The 18,773-nt window shown below is 38.3% G+C and overlaps 1 protein-coding gene across 12 annotated transcripts in view; it reads left to right on the top strand.

Moving 5' to 3' along the window:
• Positions 1-15,465, top strand: part of LOC103698431 (pyrophosphate-energized membrane proton pump 3) — a 28,178-nt gene extending 12,713 nt beyond the window's left edge. For all 12 annotated transcript variants that reach the window (XM_088717506.2, XM_039120473.3, XM_088717514.2 and 9 more), the window contains 8 exons: positions 6,051-6,171; positions 9,902-10,089; positions 10,473-10,910; positions 11,488-11,652; positions 11,734-11,889; positions 11,974-12,085; positions 13,237-13,456; positions 15,164-15,465. In XM_088717506.2, the coding sequence (XP_088573632.1) occupies positions 6,051-6,171; positions 9,902-10,089; positions 10,473-10,910; positions 11,488-11,652; positions 11,734-11,889; positions 11,974-12,085; positions 13,237-13,456; positions 15,164-15,263 (1,500 nt within the window). In that variant the 3' untranslated portion in view covers positions 15,264-15,465. The remainder of the gene's footprint in view (positions 1-6,050; positions 6,172-9,901; positions 10,090-10,472; positions 10,911-11,487; positions 11,653-11,733; positions 11,890-11,973; positions 12,086-13,236; positions 13,457-15,163) is intronic.
• Positions 15,466-18,773: the final 3,308 nt, after the last annotated feature.

Here is an 18,773-nt window from a genome sequence, read left to right as displayed (position 1 = left end):
CCTAATGATTGGATTCATATGCTTAATTCCTGATAGGAAATAAAATAGTAAAATGACTATTCATTTTTTGTATTTTCATCAAATAGGGGCAAGTCTTCTCCATATAAAAATGGTGGTTCAATTTGATGTTGTCTAAAGATATGGCACAACATAGGTGTGGACTAAATCAATCAATGGGTAGTCTTGATGCTACCTTCTTGGTGCTACATCATAGACACGGAAATTTAGATAATTGTGAAAAAATGAAATGGCAGCAATGGGCCTTGAGCTTTATTTGCCAAGTCTCTATTCCTTTATTTGTAAATTGAAGCCAAAAAATCCATAAACTAGCTCATGCTGGAGGAGTCATCATTTCCTATGAGGAATGCTATGCCATTTACAACCCCTGCATTTTTCGGATGCGTGAAGGCTCCGCTGACTTGAAGTGATTGAGAAAAATTCTTCTTTCTCAATGACGATTGATTATGAATCTAAGACCTACCCTTCTATCTACTGTGAATGGTGAAGGAGCTAGGATTTCAATCAAAAGATGGGTCACAATTTTATTCTAATCTTGATTTCAGATAACTAGCCTAGCAAAGCCAACAAAGTCATCTTTTCTCTTTCCATTTATCCTCCTAAAAATGACAGATTTCTTTTCCTGGGGGTCATATACGAATTTTTAGGGGTATGAGATCTGCCCTATGATGCACAGATTGGGATGCTAGGACAATAGCGGGACAATCTCATCTCGATACTTGGTATGGTACCCATCTCAATGTCCCTCAAGATGTTCCACCGGGATTTGAAACAATAGATGTATGTACATCTAGTACTCATTGGAGCTTGGCCAGCCGTGCTTAGGGTAGTAGAAAGCAGCATTGTTCTCTGATCTCCGGTTATACTCATATCCATAGGTGAGATAATATGCAGAGTTAGATCTTATGTGATTACTGGAAGAAACTAAATGGATCTTGGATGGAGCATAATGTCCATTCTATCTAATACGCTAGGATATCCATCTCCAGCATACGATGAGATTTGTTGCCCATTTTAGCTATCCGATGCACTGATATATGTCATTAATGTTGACTCCCTTCAATCTACGTAACAACCCATGAGTCTCTCGATACTTCTCCTCATCTCCTTTTGTCTTTTGCCTAATCTTTTCCATCAGTTCAACTTCTAATGTGGTAGGTTCGCATATGATCATCCTATCCTTGAACATGGATTCTCACAATTGATCCTCCAACCTGTGCATAACTATCCTCATATCCGTAATCCTATGCGCCCCTGGCTGCACCATTCCTGGATCCTTTCCCCTTGTAGGACCTCTCTCTGCTTGATCTAGTTTTCATTCGGGCCCCATTGTACCTATCTTGCACGGCATGCATAAACCTTGCCTTGTTGATGAATGGAGTGAGGCCCTGAAATAACCACCAGCTCCACCACCTCCAGACTGCCCATCTTGCCCTCTTTGGCCTTCTGACCCGTCACTTAATCTATCATTATCATCATTGCTGTTATCACAACATGATTCAGATAAGTCAGGATCTGATGGCTCTACAGTGACATTGTCATCTTTCTGGACTGGTATGTTGTTGGTTGTCTCAACCAGATCAATGATTGGCACTTTTCCCTTGGACTTGCTTTTCTTACTGTCCTGCTTTGCCTTGGAGGCCTATGCATCGTGTGGTGGCCCGAATATTTGGTGATGGAATCGCTAACTGGAGTCCTTAGACAACCGTCAAGTCTCCTGTTTGTTCTCACTCATTGTGGATGAGATATGCTTCTCTGCCTATCTGTCTACATCACACACCTCCAACTCCTCCATGATGGTATGTCTGGTTGTAGAGGATCCCTGGCTCATTTAGCATTTGTGTCTTGAGACTGTTGATCTGCTATCCATCCAGATATAGGATCTTCATCATCGCAACAAAGTCATTGGCCAACGGTCTTCCTGGCTCTCTTCCTTGTCCCTATTCTATACTTCTATCTTAATCTCATATTATAGTCAGCGAACACCAAGTTGTGCAGCCGCTTGCTTGTCAGCCGGTTTCACACCTTGTTGTGGATTAGGGAAAATATAGACTAGTTTGGCTTGCACCTGCTGGACGAGAGTGTCTGTGAGAGGACTTGGATGGCAATCTTCCTCAGATTGGGTGCATCGGTGCCCCGCTGTACCCACCATTCTCCTACAACCACATAATTCAAGGTTATAAGTGAGTACAAAGTGTTATTATTTCCTAATAGAATAATTTTTTAAGCATACCTGGAAACACTCCTGCCTACTAATTGTTGAGCTTCCCGAACATTCTGTATCTCTCATGGAATATTTTTCCTCATTTTGTCATACCTGCTAGGTGTAACTCTCTGCGCATCTGCAGGTCCTATCTTTCCGTAATGATTCGAAGGTACGAGGATGCCTTCCCTCATCCACCACATCAATATCTGTTGCTTGGCATCGGTCATCTTTGGGTAAGAAACCCATATGTGGAAACTTCTTATAGTCAACCATTTGCAGCATCAGATACAACAGCCTACACTGCATTTACTACAGTTGCACATCAGTCCTAGAATACTCAAGAGACAATCCTCTCAATTCTTTGGCCATCGGCTAACTTGCTATACTTACTCTTCACCCACTCATTGCATGTAAACATAGTTCTGAGACCGGCTTGATTATCAAGGAGGCTCTTCAAAGCTATGTAGTCTTTAGCAGACCGTGTCACACTCGGCATCATTTGCTCCCCACCCAGATGCTGCCTCATCAAGGATCAATGTGTGATTGTATATATACTTCCTGTGCTTGCACCCCAATTGACTTAACTCACATTAGGTGCTCATGGTAGTGCAAGGATCCATGTATGATTGTATATATACTTTGAGATAGCCTGCACTTGCTCAACAACTGACTTCACCCATGGTAGGTGCCCGAAATTTTTCATCATCAAATCAATACAATGTGATGTACATGATGTCCAGTATTTATGTGGCATGTCCTCCATGGGATCCTTACATGCTCGCTCGTACTGTGGACCATGATTTATCACTACTTGGTCGATATACTGTGGCCCAATGTCCTTAAATACGTTCATCAGACCCTGATCCAGTCAGATGCATCTATCAATGTATGAGAGAAAAATCACCTGTGACGATACACTAGGAAGTTGATGAAGCTCCTAGTTAGCTCGGACTAGCTATCACACATTAGTACTAATATTGCTACTTATATCTGTCAATCTACTACTTTAGACCCTCAACCTGTGCCTTCAAATATGGCCCTGTATCTCATACAAGGTAGGCAGCTAATATCGTGACCCTGCTTCTGTTTTTCAGAATCATGTTTTGGAAGAAGCTATTAGCTGCAGCCCAAGCTAGTATTTAACCATAGTGGAACTACTTAGCTATGGCAGTCACCATCACATGCTCTTAGTCCTTCTTGATACCTACTTAGCTATGGCAGTCACCATCACATGCTCTTAGTCCTTCTTGATACAGTCATCTATCCAGGGTTACTTAGCTGGTGGGTCTGAGTAAGTTGTCATATTGATGTTAGAAATGGTGGGACCTGATCTGGTGTTCTTTCCCTCTTTGAAATGCACTGAATAGGGATATAATGCCTCCATCATCACCTCTAGTTGACTAGGTCTTATGTAGCTCGGAGCTATCCTTGGCTGCATGCCCTCCCCTAGATGCAACACTATCCCTTCAATTATGTGGAGACCCGAACTGTCTAGATTGCCTGCGAAGAGGCCTAGATTGTCTCATGTATCGTAATAGCCTCCATATCATCTAGATCAGATAGCTCAGACTCACTGCATTTGTCGTCCCTACTAGGCTGAACATTGACCTCGGCTGCCTTGCAATCCTGTTGAGCCTTCTCGTATCTAGCTACCTACTCCACTGCCTTTGGACTCTGCAAATGGTCCCTCATTACATGTCTGACTTCTCTAGGTACCTCGGTACACTTCTGCATATACTATAGCCACCTGCCAGATGTTTCAACCAGGTGACCTCAGCTTCTTTATTGTCCATGTCATAACAATTGTATAACTAGTGATGTCTCTCCAAGCCCATCCTTCCATGGCACCATCTAGTATCTGGCTCTGGGTTGGCAGAACTGTCTGGAATCGGGCGGTTCTAGACTTCTAGTCCTACCGAGCCGTCCCGACGGCAGACTGGACAGTTTCGGCAACGAAAATGAAACTCGTCGCCGGAGGGGGAGAAGTAGAAGGAAAGAGGAAAAGAGAGAGCGAGCGGGGGAGGAAGAGAGAGAGGAAGGAAAGGAGAGAGAGAGGTGGAGGCCGGCTGATGGAGGGTTGGTGAGCTGCGCGGAGGAGGCTCCGTGGCCGGGTCCCTTGTTTCGTTCAAAATAGGGGACTCGGCTGCAGAGCCCTCCTCTGCCTCCTCCGTCCGAGTCGTCGGCCTCCGCCCCTGTACCATTCTGTGCCGCCGGACAACCGGATCGGGCTCCGATTCTGGCACAACAAATCCTGATCAGGCTCCTTTTGACTCTTATTAGAATCCATCTGCCAACCTAAAAAACCGTGCTCCCTGAATATCATCCACTCAAATCAAGATTCACGAAAGATATTTTTGTTGCAGTTTTTACTTTGCTAGAATTTTTATCATATTATTATTTTTGTCAATGACCAAAATGCAAGATAAGTAGTTTAGAATTTTTCTTATTAATTATCAAATGCATATTCTTTTTTTTAGAATTAAATTAATTTTTAATTTTTAATCTACAAAATAGATAGAAAATCAAAAAATTATATGTTAATCAATAAAATACAAGACGACAACTTTAGAACTCATCTGGTTAATTATTGATGCATGTTCCATATTTATTATATTTAACTAAGATTTTTTAGAATTATAATTATTTTCCCTTAAAAAGTCTAAAAATCACAAAAAAACCCATTAATTTCTGAAACGCATCTATGCTTAGGACATATGCTGATGATTGTTTAGATTTTTAAGGAACTTGGGCATTTTTTAGTTATTTTCTTGATAACAAAAATAATTAAATGATGATAAATATTTTGAAAAAGATTTCAACCATAAAATTCGTAGCATGTGCATAACATGGATGCAAACATGTTAAAATTTTTCAGGCTAAAATCTGATATATTCTTTTTTATTAATATTTCAATGCAGAAATATATATAATCCATGTAATCCAAAACTGACGATGCTGTCCAGCCTACAACATGTCCAAAAGTCAAGTAAAACAAAAAAAATCTGACATGTATTTCTTTTATTTTTTTTAATTTTTGCCAACTTTGGGCCAAAAATTTTGAGATTGAGGGCCTCACCTAAATGGAGTGCCCTCCCTTGCTGATCTGCTAGCATAACTTTCCTGGTGAGAGCAAAAAGTCCCTCTCCCCTTCTTCCCCTCTTTCTTTCCTTCTCTCTCCCCTCACCTCTCTTTCTCACTCTTGTTCTCACCAGATGGGTTAAAAGAGGTCTTGGAAGCCCTTCACTAGATACCTAAATGCATGTTGCCCAATTGGTCCCCCATCCCCCCTTTTCACTTTAAAATGGTTAGGACACCTTTGAACCAGTAATACTGGGTTTGGTACCAGTCATTGCTGATCCATTTTAGCTCGGATGACCACTATGAGCATCGTTTTGGCCGAACTACTGGCCAGTGCCGACCTGACCCAGCCAGTATCTTATTCTTTTTATGTTTTGGTGGCCTAGGCCTTGTCCTGGTGCTAGGAATCTACCGGTGGTACGTTCATCAGCAGTTTCTTTCTTAAATCTCTGTTGGTCTACCCATGTCAGCTTGTAGCATCTCTCTCTCTCTCTCTTTCTGCTTTCGTTGGATGATGTTGGTCATATTCTCTATTGGTTGACATTCAGCCTGAAGTATACCATGTCTGCAGGTTTTTATGACTCTTATTAGCTGGCTTATTATGTCATCTGAGTTTTTCGTTATTTGTTTAAAACTAGCAACCTAGTACTTTAGTTTAATGTTGGTTTTCTTTTCTTGTGTTATTTCCTGTTAGTTTTTGGATTGCCTTTCTTTGAGATCTTTTATAACTTAAATGGGATTGCTGAAGGTTGGTGATAATGTGGGTGACTGTGCTGCCCGTGGTGCTGATCTTTTCGAGAGTATAGCAGCAGAGATAATCAGTGCTATGATACTGGGAGGAACAATGGCTCAACGCTGCAAAATTGAAGGCAAGAGCATATGCTTATCTTAAAAGGAAAAAAAGGAAAATCATTTCCCTTGCTTGCAAATTTGTTTGTTTGAGATTTTGGTTTGAATTTATAATTGTTCTTTTTTCATATTGTGCTGTAGCCACTGGTGGTAATGTTTGTTCTTGTACGGCTTCAAGTGCTACACATTTTGCATGTGAAACGTCAAAGTTCATTTTTGCTGATAATACCCAAATCCGTACATGTATATGTTGCATATTACACAAGATGCACTGGTATGATAAACTTTTCTAAAACATAGTCATGGATTTGGGTCAGTATTCTATTGCATGAATTGTTCAAATGGCCGTTATACATGATTGCTTTTTCTTCCAACATATTGGTACCGCTACACTTTCAAGCTTTTGTATGCTATCACTATGTGGTATGTATAAATAATGTGTTGTATCCTCTGCAATACATGTGCTTAGATGTGCAGTAAACACATCTCATTGTGCCATGTGCATGCATATTTTAATCTCTAATCATGATCTCATCATGAATGACGCTCATACTTGCATTAACTTAAAAGCCATTCATCAAGTAGCATGGAATCATAGATGTTTTGGTACCTCCTGGAAGAGCTTTAGATTTTAATTATGCAAGATCAGGTAAGTATTGGACATCTGTGCCATTTTGGTTGAAATGCTCTCCATCTCATTCATGCATATAAACTCATCTGGAACGCAGTAATTTGGTTCAGTTTACCTCATCCTTCATCCTCTTATGGCCTCTATACTATCGAATATATCTTTAGGGAGTCCATATAGGTTCTAATGTGTCGAACCAAATCCACTCAATTGATCATTGATTACATTCTGTATCACTCTAAAGCAACAAATGATACTTTCTGTAGCCTGTATGCCTGTTTTGCACATACTTTGGTGCTATTTTTGTATTTGTTCCTTCTTTTTTTCTTTTCTTTTTTAGAAGGAGGGTGGTGGTTGAACACTCCAATCTTTATTTCTTCTCAGTTCTCACTTTCCGGAATCTTAACTAACAAGTAACATTATCCATGGGTAAGAGCATCCCAATTGGTCCTAGGACCCAATTTAAAATTTTCTCAGGAGTTAGGCTCAAGAGTTGAGCCCAGGCTTGAGTAGCCAGGCCTGAACATAAATTCAAGCCAGTACCTCCCAAGCCTTGGAGCGAATGGGGTGCTCAAAGGTTATGATATAGCTAGCTGACTTAAAGCCACTGGATTTTATGTAAAATTCATAGATCAAATTTAAATAATTTAAACATGTCATCCCACAAAAAAAATACCTTGATCACCTGCTCAACACATTCTTCTCTTTTATTAAGCAAATAGTGCCATGTGATTGACTTCTTTGGCTTGTCTACTAACTAATCGGTGCAAACTTCTCAGCTCTCCTACGATTAGACGTAGTGTCGTTTCTGAAACTCCTTCTATCTTCCAACCTAAAGAAATCATGGAAATCCCCTGCTAGCATCGATGGGTACTGGTCATATTGTTCAGCCATTCTATTGATATTCTTCGCTTCCAAAATAAGCTCTCTGTTACGAGGATTAGTGCTTGCATAGACTGCAGACAATATCAAATCTCCATTAGTCCTTTTTTCTTTATGGCAAGCTGAGTTGCAATTTGAAGAAGAAACTTTTGGGCACTTACGGTATTCTGGTTTTATTTGGGTCTGAATTTTGATCAAAAACTCTGGACTCAGTCTGGTCTTATTCCAAGTCCAAAATTGGGCTTTGGCCTGGGGTGCTCTAGTTCAGACTGTGCCTGGAAGACAAAGCTCAATTCCAACCTGGCTCTCTATCTATCAAGATCTTATCCATCAAATATTGAGAATGTTCCATTAACAACTCTCAACAAGATATCATCTGCCTACCCATTGATGCCAAATTCCTAGCAAAAGAACCTTTGGGCAAAGAGGGTCCTATAATTAAACTCCAATGCTAGTTGGTGGGGAAGACCGATTGGATTCTCTACATAGTTAAGTCCATACAATTAAATAGCAATAGGATTCCATAGAATTGGAAGAGTTTTGACAAAAGAGAGAAAAAAGATTTGACACTACAATCATCCTTCATCTTTTAGGCATCGATTTTGTGCTGTGTTTTGGTATATATTGGCATATATTTTCTTTTGAGTGGGTGAATGTGTATTTTTATTCCAATTTGTTGCTGTTTGTTGGGTCTGGGGATTTGTTGCTGGTTGTTAGGTTTTCAGGGATATTCTTGAGCTGGGATCCTTCGTCTTCCCCTAATAGGAGTGATTGGCAAAAGGTATTCATGATGGCACACCAGAAGTTTGGCTGAATTTGTTGGTTATGATAATGTTTCTGTTTGGCATTCTCTTGCTGGCACTACTGACTGCTTATACGTTATGGGAAATGTATTTGGAATTTTGCTTGAGATCTTTTGTGAAATGAATTCCATCATTTTTAGCAATCAAGTCTTTTTTTCGAGGGTTTAAGTACACATTTTCACTTGCTTGGTACAGTAACTATTTGACACTTGGCAAATTTTGTTCTACAACCTCTTCATTTCCATTTCCTTGAGTTACATCTATTAGTCTTTATCAGAATGCTTTTGTAGGCACTTCTTGCATTGCCGACTTTTCCAAGCTCACTGCCTTGGTACTATGAAGAACATCGATTGCTGATATAAAGCTCATGTACATCTTAACACAATATATACCAAGTTTGCTAGGAAACTTTTATCATTAGGGACCCTTGCCCAACTAGAGCGGAACTATCGCCGGTGCTTATAGTTCATATAAAGAAAAAGGTTATGAAATTGAAAATAGGTCTTCCAATGGGGGGACTGCTTACTATTTAAGTATTTATGCTTCTTCTAACATTGTGAATGATGAATCAATTACACTAAAAAAAAAGACATTGTGAATGAATCTAGCCAAGCCGAGCTCAGACAAAACTTCACTATAAATGTTCAATTTTTATTAGATTTTTAACTAACAAGCCTATTAATCAGCTAAGCACATCCTTCTGTTTATTTCTGTGAGCCCAGGGTGTACAGACTTAGCTTGTTTATGCATTGAGCCTTAAATGAGGCTTGATTTTGGCTCATTTCCTAATCAAACAAGCCAATTGAGCCTAATCAAAGCTGAGACCAAGCTGTTTTTGACAGCTCGTTTCATTTGCAGTCATATGTATGCTTTTTTCTTTCACTATTGGCAATACCCTCATTCCATTCAATATTTTAACTTATGAATGCTAATTCACTTTTACCAATTCCTTTGCATCGGATTTCTGAACTAATAGCATAAATGACAGGTTTAAAATGGGCACATGAAACAGCACAAGAAGAATTGAAACATCTTTAGCAAAAATCGACATTCTTTGGCATATAGCAGATACTGGAGAAGTATAAGCAATACATAAAAATGTTGTGAAAACTATCAAAGAATGGTTATTTGCCTAGCATTTCTGTACATCTGTCCCCATCAACATTTAATATAGTGTTCCATGTGTTCCCAGTGAATATCTGAACATTTCTGATGTGTTTTTTCTGGGGAAACTGCTTAATTCAGTATTATGCATAATACACACACACACACACACATACTTATTTAATTTTTGTTCAGCTCTTTTGGATGCAGAAAGTAACTGTATTTGGCTTTTAGACTGCCAATTAAATGTTCTTTATATATGATTCTAGTCTGAACAGTTTCTTTGTTTTTACTATTATTATCTGATGACCAACTAATTAATTTTCTTTGCAGATCCATCTGGATTTATCCTGTTTCCTCTTGTTGTCCATTCTTTTGACTTGGTGGTATCATCAGTTGGAATACTCTCAATTAGAGGGATTCGTGAATCTGGACTAATTGTCCCTATAGAGGACCCAATGATGATACTTCAGAAAGGCTACTCTGTGACAATATTTTTTGCTGTTTTAGCTTTTGGTTTGGTAAGTTAATATTGTTTATAAATACAGATCTTAATTCACATTTTAGTGTCGTTTTTTGGGGTTCTTTTTTTATTTTTTCAGGTTGGGAGGACGTGTGGAGGAGAACCCACCAAAGTAAATTGCCCAGCTCCCAACTGCCTGGGGATTTACCGCCCAACACCCAAACCAGGAACTTACTTATCTCCTTCAAGGAGAGATGGGAATGACCATTAGGGCATTTCCTAGTGCATGTGTTATTTTTTTTTCCACTTGTTTTCATTTAGATGATGATTCAGCACCTGGATTCATTTAATTAAACCACTATGATGTCCTGGTACCTTTGACAATTTTTATATTATTCTGATATTTTCTTTGTTTACCTTTTGCCATTGCATCTTTGGCAGTCTACTCGGTGGCTCCTTTACACTGAACAAGCACCTTCTGCATGGCTCAATTTTGCCTTATGCGGCTTGGTCGGTATCATAACGGCATATCTTTTTGTTTGGATCACCAAGTATTACACTGATTACAAGCATGAGCCTGTCCGCATGTTAGCCCTCTCAAGTGCCACAGGACATGGAACTAATATTATTGCAGGAGTGAGTTTGGGATTAGAATCAACAGCTCTCCCTGTTCTTGTGATAAGTGTAGCAATTATTGCAGCTTACTGGCTGGGGCATACATCAGGCTTGGTAGATGAAACTGGGAATCCAACTGGTGGTCTCTTTGGGACAGCCGTAGCAACAATGGGCATGCTTAGTACTGCTGCATATGTTCTCACCATGGATATGTTTGGCCCTATAGCTGACAATGCAGGTGGAATTGTAGAGATGAGCCACCAGGTACCATGATTAATGAGCACATGAAATTGATTTGAAACTTATTATCTAATCAATATAGCATTCAGGTGCTACTTTTTTCAATATGATGCACTAAGTGTTGCACTGTTCTCTTTTTAAGGAAAAGACCACTTTCACCATCTTCTCACAATATAAATATAGTTCTTTGTTTGTGCTTGAATGGAATGCAAGTTTCTTTCAAGGAACTAAAGGAAGTTATGAAGATATTCACAGGGAGATTGTTTTCACTTGGAACAAGTGGTCCTCTTGTATTTCATCGAAATCTGCTGTGGACCTTTCCTTTTTTTAGAAGCCAACTTGTGATGTAATTTTAATTTCGTTTCTTTGTATCCGTGAAATGGATTGGTGAGGTTTTCCCATCTCTCTCACACAAAAAAAGTTCTTTATTCGTGCTTAAAAGGTTTGTATACGAAATCCTTACCGGTCTAGCTTAGGTCTTGGCAAATAGTATAAATAATCGAGACATTTGATAAGGAATGTATATTTGCTTATATAATTCTGGGACATTGTTTGTGATTATCATTTTTGTCCTAATTCTAAGCAATTAAATTGCATGCAGCCAGAAAGCGTTCGGGAAATCACTGATGTTCTAGATGCTGTTGGTAACACTACAAAAGCTACCACAAAAGGATTTGCTATTGGGTCTGCAGCACTTGCTTCCTTCCTTCTTTTCAGTGCATATATGGATGAAGTAGCTTCATTTGCTCACGTTCCTTTTAAGCAGGTATAACTGCTATGCACTTATTATCATTATTTCTAATAACAGTTTAATTTCTTTAAAATTTTTGAATTTCTGGATATGCAGGTTGACATAGCAGTTCCAGAGGTTTTTGTTGGTGGTTTATTGGGTTCTATGCTTATATTTGTTTTTAGTGCATGGGCCTGTTCAGCTGTTGGCAAAACTGCTCAGGAGGTTGTTAATGAAGTTAGACGCCAGTTTATTGAGAGGCCAGGTATAATGGTGAGTATCCAATTATGCCATGCCAGGTAATTGTTGTGATCCTTAAATGAGTGTTGCTGGCATTGATTTGACATGCCTGTCCAGGACTATAAAGAAAAACCAGATTATGGCCGTTGTGTTGCCATTGTGGCAACAGCATCCTTGCGGGAAATGATAAAGCCTGGTGCTCTGGCAATTATATCACCTATAGTAATTGGTGAGTACTGTTTAATTCTTGATTTCCCGCCCCCCCACCCCCACAAAACCCCACACAACACCCCTTATTTTTTTGAGGGAACACAGCACAACACACTCAACCAGGCAAATTTCTTCTATTTCTATTTCATAAAGTATACAATTCTTTTGTTATTAGTAAGGATTTTTTGCATGTATACCCTTCTAAATATACGAAATCGCATGAATACCCTCGTAAAATTACTATTTGTATGTATATTCTTCTTCTTCTTTTTTTGCATATGTACCCGTACCATCTAACGTCGTTAAAAAATAAATGGCTTAAAATTAAAATGGCTGAAATACCCTTATGGGTATATATGAAAAAAAAATTATAAAGGTATACACACAAATAGCAACTTTGCGGAGGTATTCGTGCAATTTCTTATATTTAGAAGAGTATACATTCAAACAATCCATTAAAAAAAATCAAAATTCAGCTGGAACTTGCTAAGTGTTTTATGATTCAGTTGGATTGACAAATCAAAAAAAGATTGAGCCACATTGTCAATTTCTTTTTTTAAGATCATGACTCGGTCAAGTTGGAATATTAGGTGATTATTTTGGTAATGCTATTCTCCATTTGATTTTGATATAATTATCATTATTAAATCTATAAAATCTATATATTCTTCATCATTTTTAAAAGATTAAAGCATATCAAATTTAAATTAATTATAGATGCTTAGATTAGTAAAATAAGGACAACTAAATTATCTTTACCAAATTTTGATCATTTTTTATTGGACTATTTTAAGTATATACCCTCCTAAATATGCGTAATTGCACGAATACTCTTGAAAAGTTGCTATTTGCATGTGTATTCTTATAAAATTTTCTTTTTGCGCGTCTACCTATAAGGGTATTTCAGCCATTTCAAATTTAAATCATTTTTTTAATGGCATTAGATGATATGGGTACATATATAAAAAAGAAAAAAAAAGGGTATGCATGCAAAATAAGTATTTTATGAGGATATACATGCAAATAGCAATTTTACAAGGGTATTCATACAATTTTGTATATTTTGGAGGGTATACATGCAAAAAACCCTATTAGTAATATATTGGACAGAGGATGGAGAGGGCTTTGCATGAGTGAGGTTCTAGAGATCTATTTTTTTCTGGTTGACAGGATTGCTCTTCCGAATTTTGGGACACTTTACTAGCCAACCGCTACTTGGGGCGAAAGTTGTGGCCTCGATGCTTATGTTTGCAACAGTGGCTGGTATCCTTATGGCTCTCTTTCTGAACACCGCTGGAGGTGCCTGGGATAATGCAAAAAAATATATAGAGACTGGTGTACTTGGAGGGAAAGGCAGTGATTGTCACAAGGCAGCAGTTACTGGTGATACGTATGTTTCCCAAACTTGATTTGCCATGTGTTCTTATTTTTCCACATCTTCAGCTTTGTTATCACATAAACCATATGTGATTATTGCATGTGGTTCACTTGTTGTGTCAGTGTTTTCATGAGATTATTCCCAAGTTGTTACTTTTTGTGCAAAGTTAGTCCTAAAGTTAGTTGCATGTGCTGTTTTTGCAGTATCCTAGTCGACAAATTCAACCAAAAAAGTGAAAAATCAAGAAGCGTCCTTGTGTTTCATACAGTCTGAATTTTTCTTGGGCAGAGTCCATAACATTTTATATGCACTATGCAGGCTTCTGAAATATTGTAGGAGCACCTCGAATGCCCAACCACCCAATTCATGTGATGTCCGATATATAGGCACAAAACATAACTTGAATATTTTGCTTAAGTTGAGAGAAGGGATGGAGGAGGGAGAAGTAGGATGTGTTTGGGAGGTTTGTTTCTATCCCAAGATTTTTGGGAATGCTTGCCTTCTTAATGGATTACAGCTTCTGATATAGGATATGGTGGGAAATTTCCAACTCGAACTCAATAACCTTATAAGAATGCCCTCCAACACATCATTCCAATTGCTTCCCCAATGTGGTGGTGTGATTTCCCATAAATTTCATAGCTAGGCATCCAAACACCCCTGTATGTGCCCTTTTGTATGTACTCCTAATGAAGCTTCCATGCTGAATAGATGGATGCAAGATATTGTTATGGCTTGTACCTAAATTTTTAAGTGAGGTGATCTGAAGGAGCTATTTGGATGAATTTGATGAAGACTAATAAAAAATTGGTTGTATGCGCTTGCATATCAGAGGTAAAGTGTGGTTTCGTGTCTATGGGCATATGCAGTTCATGTCAAGTATAATTAGAAGACAGATACCAGAGGGAAGAGTCAGTAGGATGGGATAGAAAATAGGCAGGCAGAATATCATCCTATTCAGGATGGTTGGATTGAATTCTAGTGGTATTTGTGTGTGCATGTGCAATGCATATTTATTCCCATAAATCTCCAGATATACTTTATTATATTTCATAGACTGTTATAAATTAATCTTTATATGATACTTTAATATGTGTATATATTGTAAGCTTCACAAAATATGCTATATTTTATGTAATATATGGGACATGTATAAAATATATGGATGCTTAGTGCTCTATTTATAACATACGTTTATGCCCAATGTGTCTGTGTGAGATGATTAGATCCTGCCTGGTGCACTGGTCGCACATGCACCATAAACATAAATTAACAATAATAAAAGGAGACGAGAGTTTGGAATTTGAGTCTCTCACTTTTGTTCTTTATTTTTTCCAATTAACTGACAATATTAGCTTAGTTAAACTAGAATAGTAATATAGTGTTAGAAGAATACCAATGCCTCTAAGACAGGTCTTGTTATCTACCTTACAGATAGCCTCTTTCTGTTCATTTTATTCCACAATAAAGTTCCACCAAGAACCTCAACCCCTCTCTCTCTCTCCCTCTCCCTCCCACCCCCATTTCCTCGTCTGCATGAAGCTGCATTGTGCATTTTGTTCCAGCTTGCGTTATTTTTTTGGTAGTCCTTTTGATTATCTTTTTCCCTCTTTTTAACCTTTTGATGGTCAGCTTGGATCATTTTTAACTGCATGTATTGACAAACACCACAAAAACTTGAGCTGTTTAAGCACTGACATTAGCTTCTTTTACTTGCAGAGTTGGTGATCCATTCAAAGACACTGCAGGGCCTTCGCTCCACGTCCTTATCAAAATGCTTGCGACCATTACATTGGTCATGGCCCCCATCTTTTTGTGAGTGATTTCTACCTCCGCGCGACCAAATATACAGCACCCCTTTCCTGTAGATGCAGTGTTAATGGGGGGGTGGGAGCTTTGTTGATGGATGATTTTTCTTTAAACGAAGAGACCGTGGTATTAACATTATCCACTGTGACATCAGTGCTGATTTTTTTTTTTTTTTTTGTGCTTAGACTAATAATATATGCGTTTGCGGTTTATACTTTTTGAGTTTTAAAACATGGAAATGCTGCTACTGCTAGTGCATGCCTGTCCCAGATAACTTCGTTACAATCAAAGCCAGCTAGAAAACTGGCGGCATGGTTTCCTTCTCCCAAGATGGGGAAGCTCGACTTCTGAATTAATACTGGTTCATGAGATTCCAAGTGTCCCCATAAGCAACAGGGACGGGGTTGTATCTTTCGTGTGAAAGAATTGATCTTCCTTTGCGCAAATCTACTATTGGATCACACAATAGCTGCTTCGATATATATAACAGATTCAAGATATATACAGATGGACGGAGAAAGAGTGTGCATTGCTTTGAGATCTATGTATGGTGCAACCGAATGGTGAAAGAAGATCAATCATTCTTTCCCGTGAAAGATGCAACCCAAAGCCCAGACACTAAGAAGTAGGCATCTCAGAAGAAAAATGTGCGCTTATGGTTTAAAGTTTAAACTATGCATGCAAAGTTTAAACCAGAATGAAATAGATCTTCAGTTCTATGCCAATATAATTGAAGCGTGTAATGATGTTGGATAAAAATAGAAGTTTTCCCTCAATTTGCTGGTATGGTAACTCATGATTCAAACTACCTGTGTATTGTACCCAATTTGCATGGCCAGACCAATCCTTTCGTGCCCTTTTGCGTGACCTATTCCCTTGCGATGTTTCATGACTCCACACCCCATGTAGGACTGACTGCCGGTGAGATTCATTCCGAGTTCTTTGTTGACTTTCTTATCTTTTGATTTAACATAAAATAATCAAAATGTAACGTTTAATGTTGAGGGGCTGCAGCACTTTTTTTTTTTTTGGTTTTCCCATTCAAAATTTTCACTTTAAAAGAAGAGTATACAAGGGACGATTCTCATATTCTTTTGTTTTAAATTTTTTTAAAAAACATCTTTTTCTTATATCAATTTTCATGCTAACTAAACTATGGTCTCAACTACATTAATATCCTCGCATAATAATCAAGCTTTTGATTATTTTTTAGAAATATATCCATATTATGCTGTGGAGTTTGAGTATAATTTTTTTGAGGATAAAAAATAATATTTTTTTATAAAAGTGCTTTTTTCTTTAGGATACCATAATTGTTAGCCGATATCAAAATGAGAAATGAAGGGAAAAAAATGTAAAACGGCAATGTTATTTTGCCATGTCAAGGGTAACAAGATGAACATTTCTAAACTTGCATGGATATCTAAATTCAAAAATGTTTTTAATTGAGGAAAAGAAAATATTAAACAATAGTTGCTTTAGTTTAAATAATACGGTAACAGCTAAATAATAATTATTACATAAACATATGTACATTTATAATACAAAAAATGATCTCCGAGAATAGTTCTAGTAAGTTTTACTGAACGTTTGCAGGCACCATTCTGTACTTCAATTAAACTTGCCTATCAAGTGTCATGGCTATGTCAAGCAACTTATACAACTAAATGACTTGTACCAAAACATGATATTACCGTGCTAATAGCTGTGACCATTGTATAAGTAGGGAAATTGTATATTATTAGCCATGTACCACAAAAGTATCTTGCATCAATAAAATATTTAGGACAAATTTAGAAAACTTAAAATAAGTACAAACTCACCCTGTACAAGGATGTTTTGATTTTGAACAACTACTTGTACAGCTACTGAAATCTTTCGAGCATTTTTTACAAAAATTGAATTGTGGTTGTATAAATAGTGAAAGTGCTATACATGTGGCATGCTGTCCTCGGACTGGAACAACTCATCTTTATGCTAAGAATTATGATTCTTGTACAAGTGGAAATAGGGTCCAATGATGCAATATTAGCCAATTATAGTTAAAAGAAATTCTAGTACAACTATAATATTTAATACAAATTAGGGAAACTTATAATAATTATGTAAGAATGAATTTTGCATAGGCATTTATTTTCATACATTTAGTAAAACTCTTATATTGTTGATAGTAAGATTTGCTATTTCGGTATCCAATTCTATACCGGTACCATTTTATTATAGTATCGGTATACTCGGTGCGGAAACTGGTTCAGCATATCGAGTGCCAGTAGATCACCGTATATTGGGTATGATACGGAATGAGTGGATATGCATCAGTATTGATCGGTATGGCAAACCTTGCTTGATACTATATATATAATTTGTATGCAAAAAACACGATAATAGATTTACAATTGCATCGAAACGTTATACGACAAAGTAGCATCATCCAACACCATTCAGCCACAGCCTGAACCTGAGCAACAGAGCCATTATTAATTTTTTATCATTCTTTTCAAGCACTTTTCCATTATCTCTAAGCTAGGTAATGTATCCATGGTTTACGAATGAAGTGCTTTCAAAATAGAAAGGTTACAAAACGGATGGTACCTAGGTCATGCTTGCTTAGGCTATTGTTAATGCTTCCCTTTCTTTTGTAAGCTCTTGCACTTGCAATATTTCAAGTTCTTTCTCACCACTACCTCGTAATTCACTATCTCCTCAATAACTGGATGATGACCATAAGAACCTCAGTGGTTCGAAGCCCTTGATAATTTGTTAAACCAAGCTATTGTAACTAGATGCACATGTTAGTGCTATGTTATTAATGTTAAGTAGTCTAAAGGCTTGTTTGGTCCAGAACTGATTTACTGCTGGATTTATGGATTGGGCAGGCTATGCGGATATTAGCCTATATCACTCGATCACCTCTCAGGCCGAATCCTGTGGCCCAAGAAGACCCGCAATAGATAAAGAAGAAGAAGAAGAAAAAAAATCAAAGTAGAATTGCCTTCAAAACCAAACTTCCTCCTCCAAATCCTCGCCAATGGAGTAGTCAAGTAGAGGATTCCCTTCCACGGCAAACTCCCTCCGAATCCTTGTCGATAAAGGATTCCACATAATATTAAAGCAGGTTATATCCTTTTTTTTCCTGACAGAAGCTTCAAGGAAAACCGAACGATGGCTCGTCAACGGCGCCGATTCTAGCTGATAGAAAACCAGATATAGGTAGAGGAAAGAAGGCCTCAAGAAGGAGGCCAGCACACTTCTCCTCTCTCTGCGGCGTCCCCACCATTGTCGTCATCTCTTTCGGTCCCAACAGCCGGCTCGACACATGTTCGGACGACCAAGGAGCCCTCCACGACCTCCTCGTCACCTATTGAAGCCTCCACCCCGAGATCTGGCCAATGCACGACCTCGACCTACCAACCCTCCTCGCACCCCAAGCCGGCAGCCCAAACGCCCTGTGGGATCCTCGCTTCGATGCCAGACAAGGTAAACTTCGAAAACAGGGTGGCGCCGGGTTTTGATCAAGAGT

The sequence above is a fragment of the Phoenix dactylifera genome, chromosome 3, assembly GCF_051530095.1.
Source record: "Phoenix dactylifera cultivar Ajwa chromosome 3, Ajwa_hap1_PhDact_Kaust_v1.1, whole genome shotgun sequence".
Lineage (NCBI taxonomy): Eukaryota > Viridiplantae > Streptophyta > Magnoliopsida > Arecales > Arecaceae > Phoenix > Phoenix dactylifera.
Note: the sequence above shows the minus strand (reverse complement) of the source record. Positions and strands in the feature narration are given on the sequence as shown.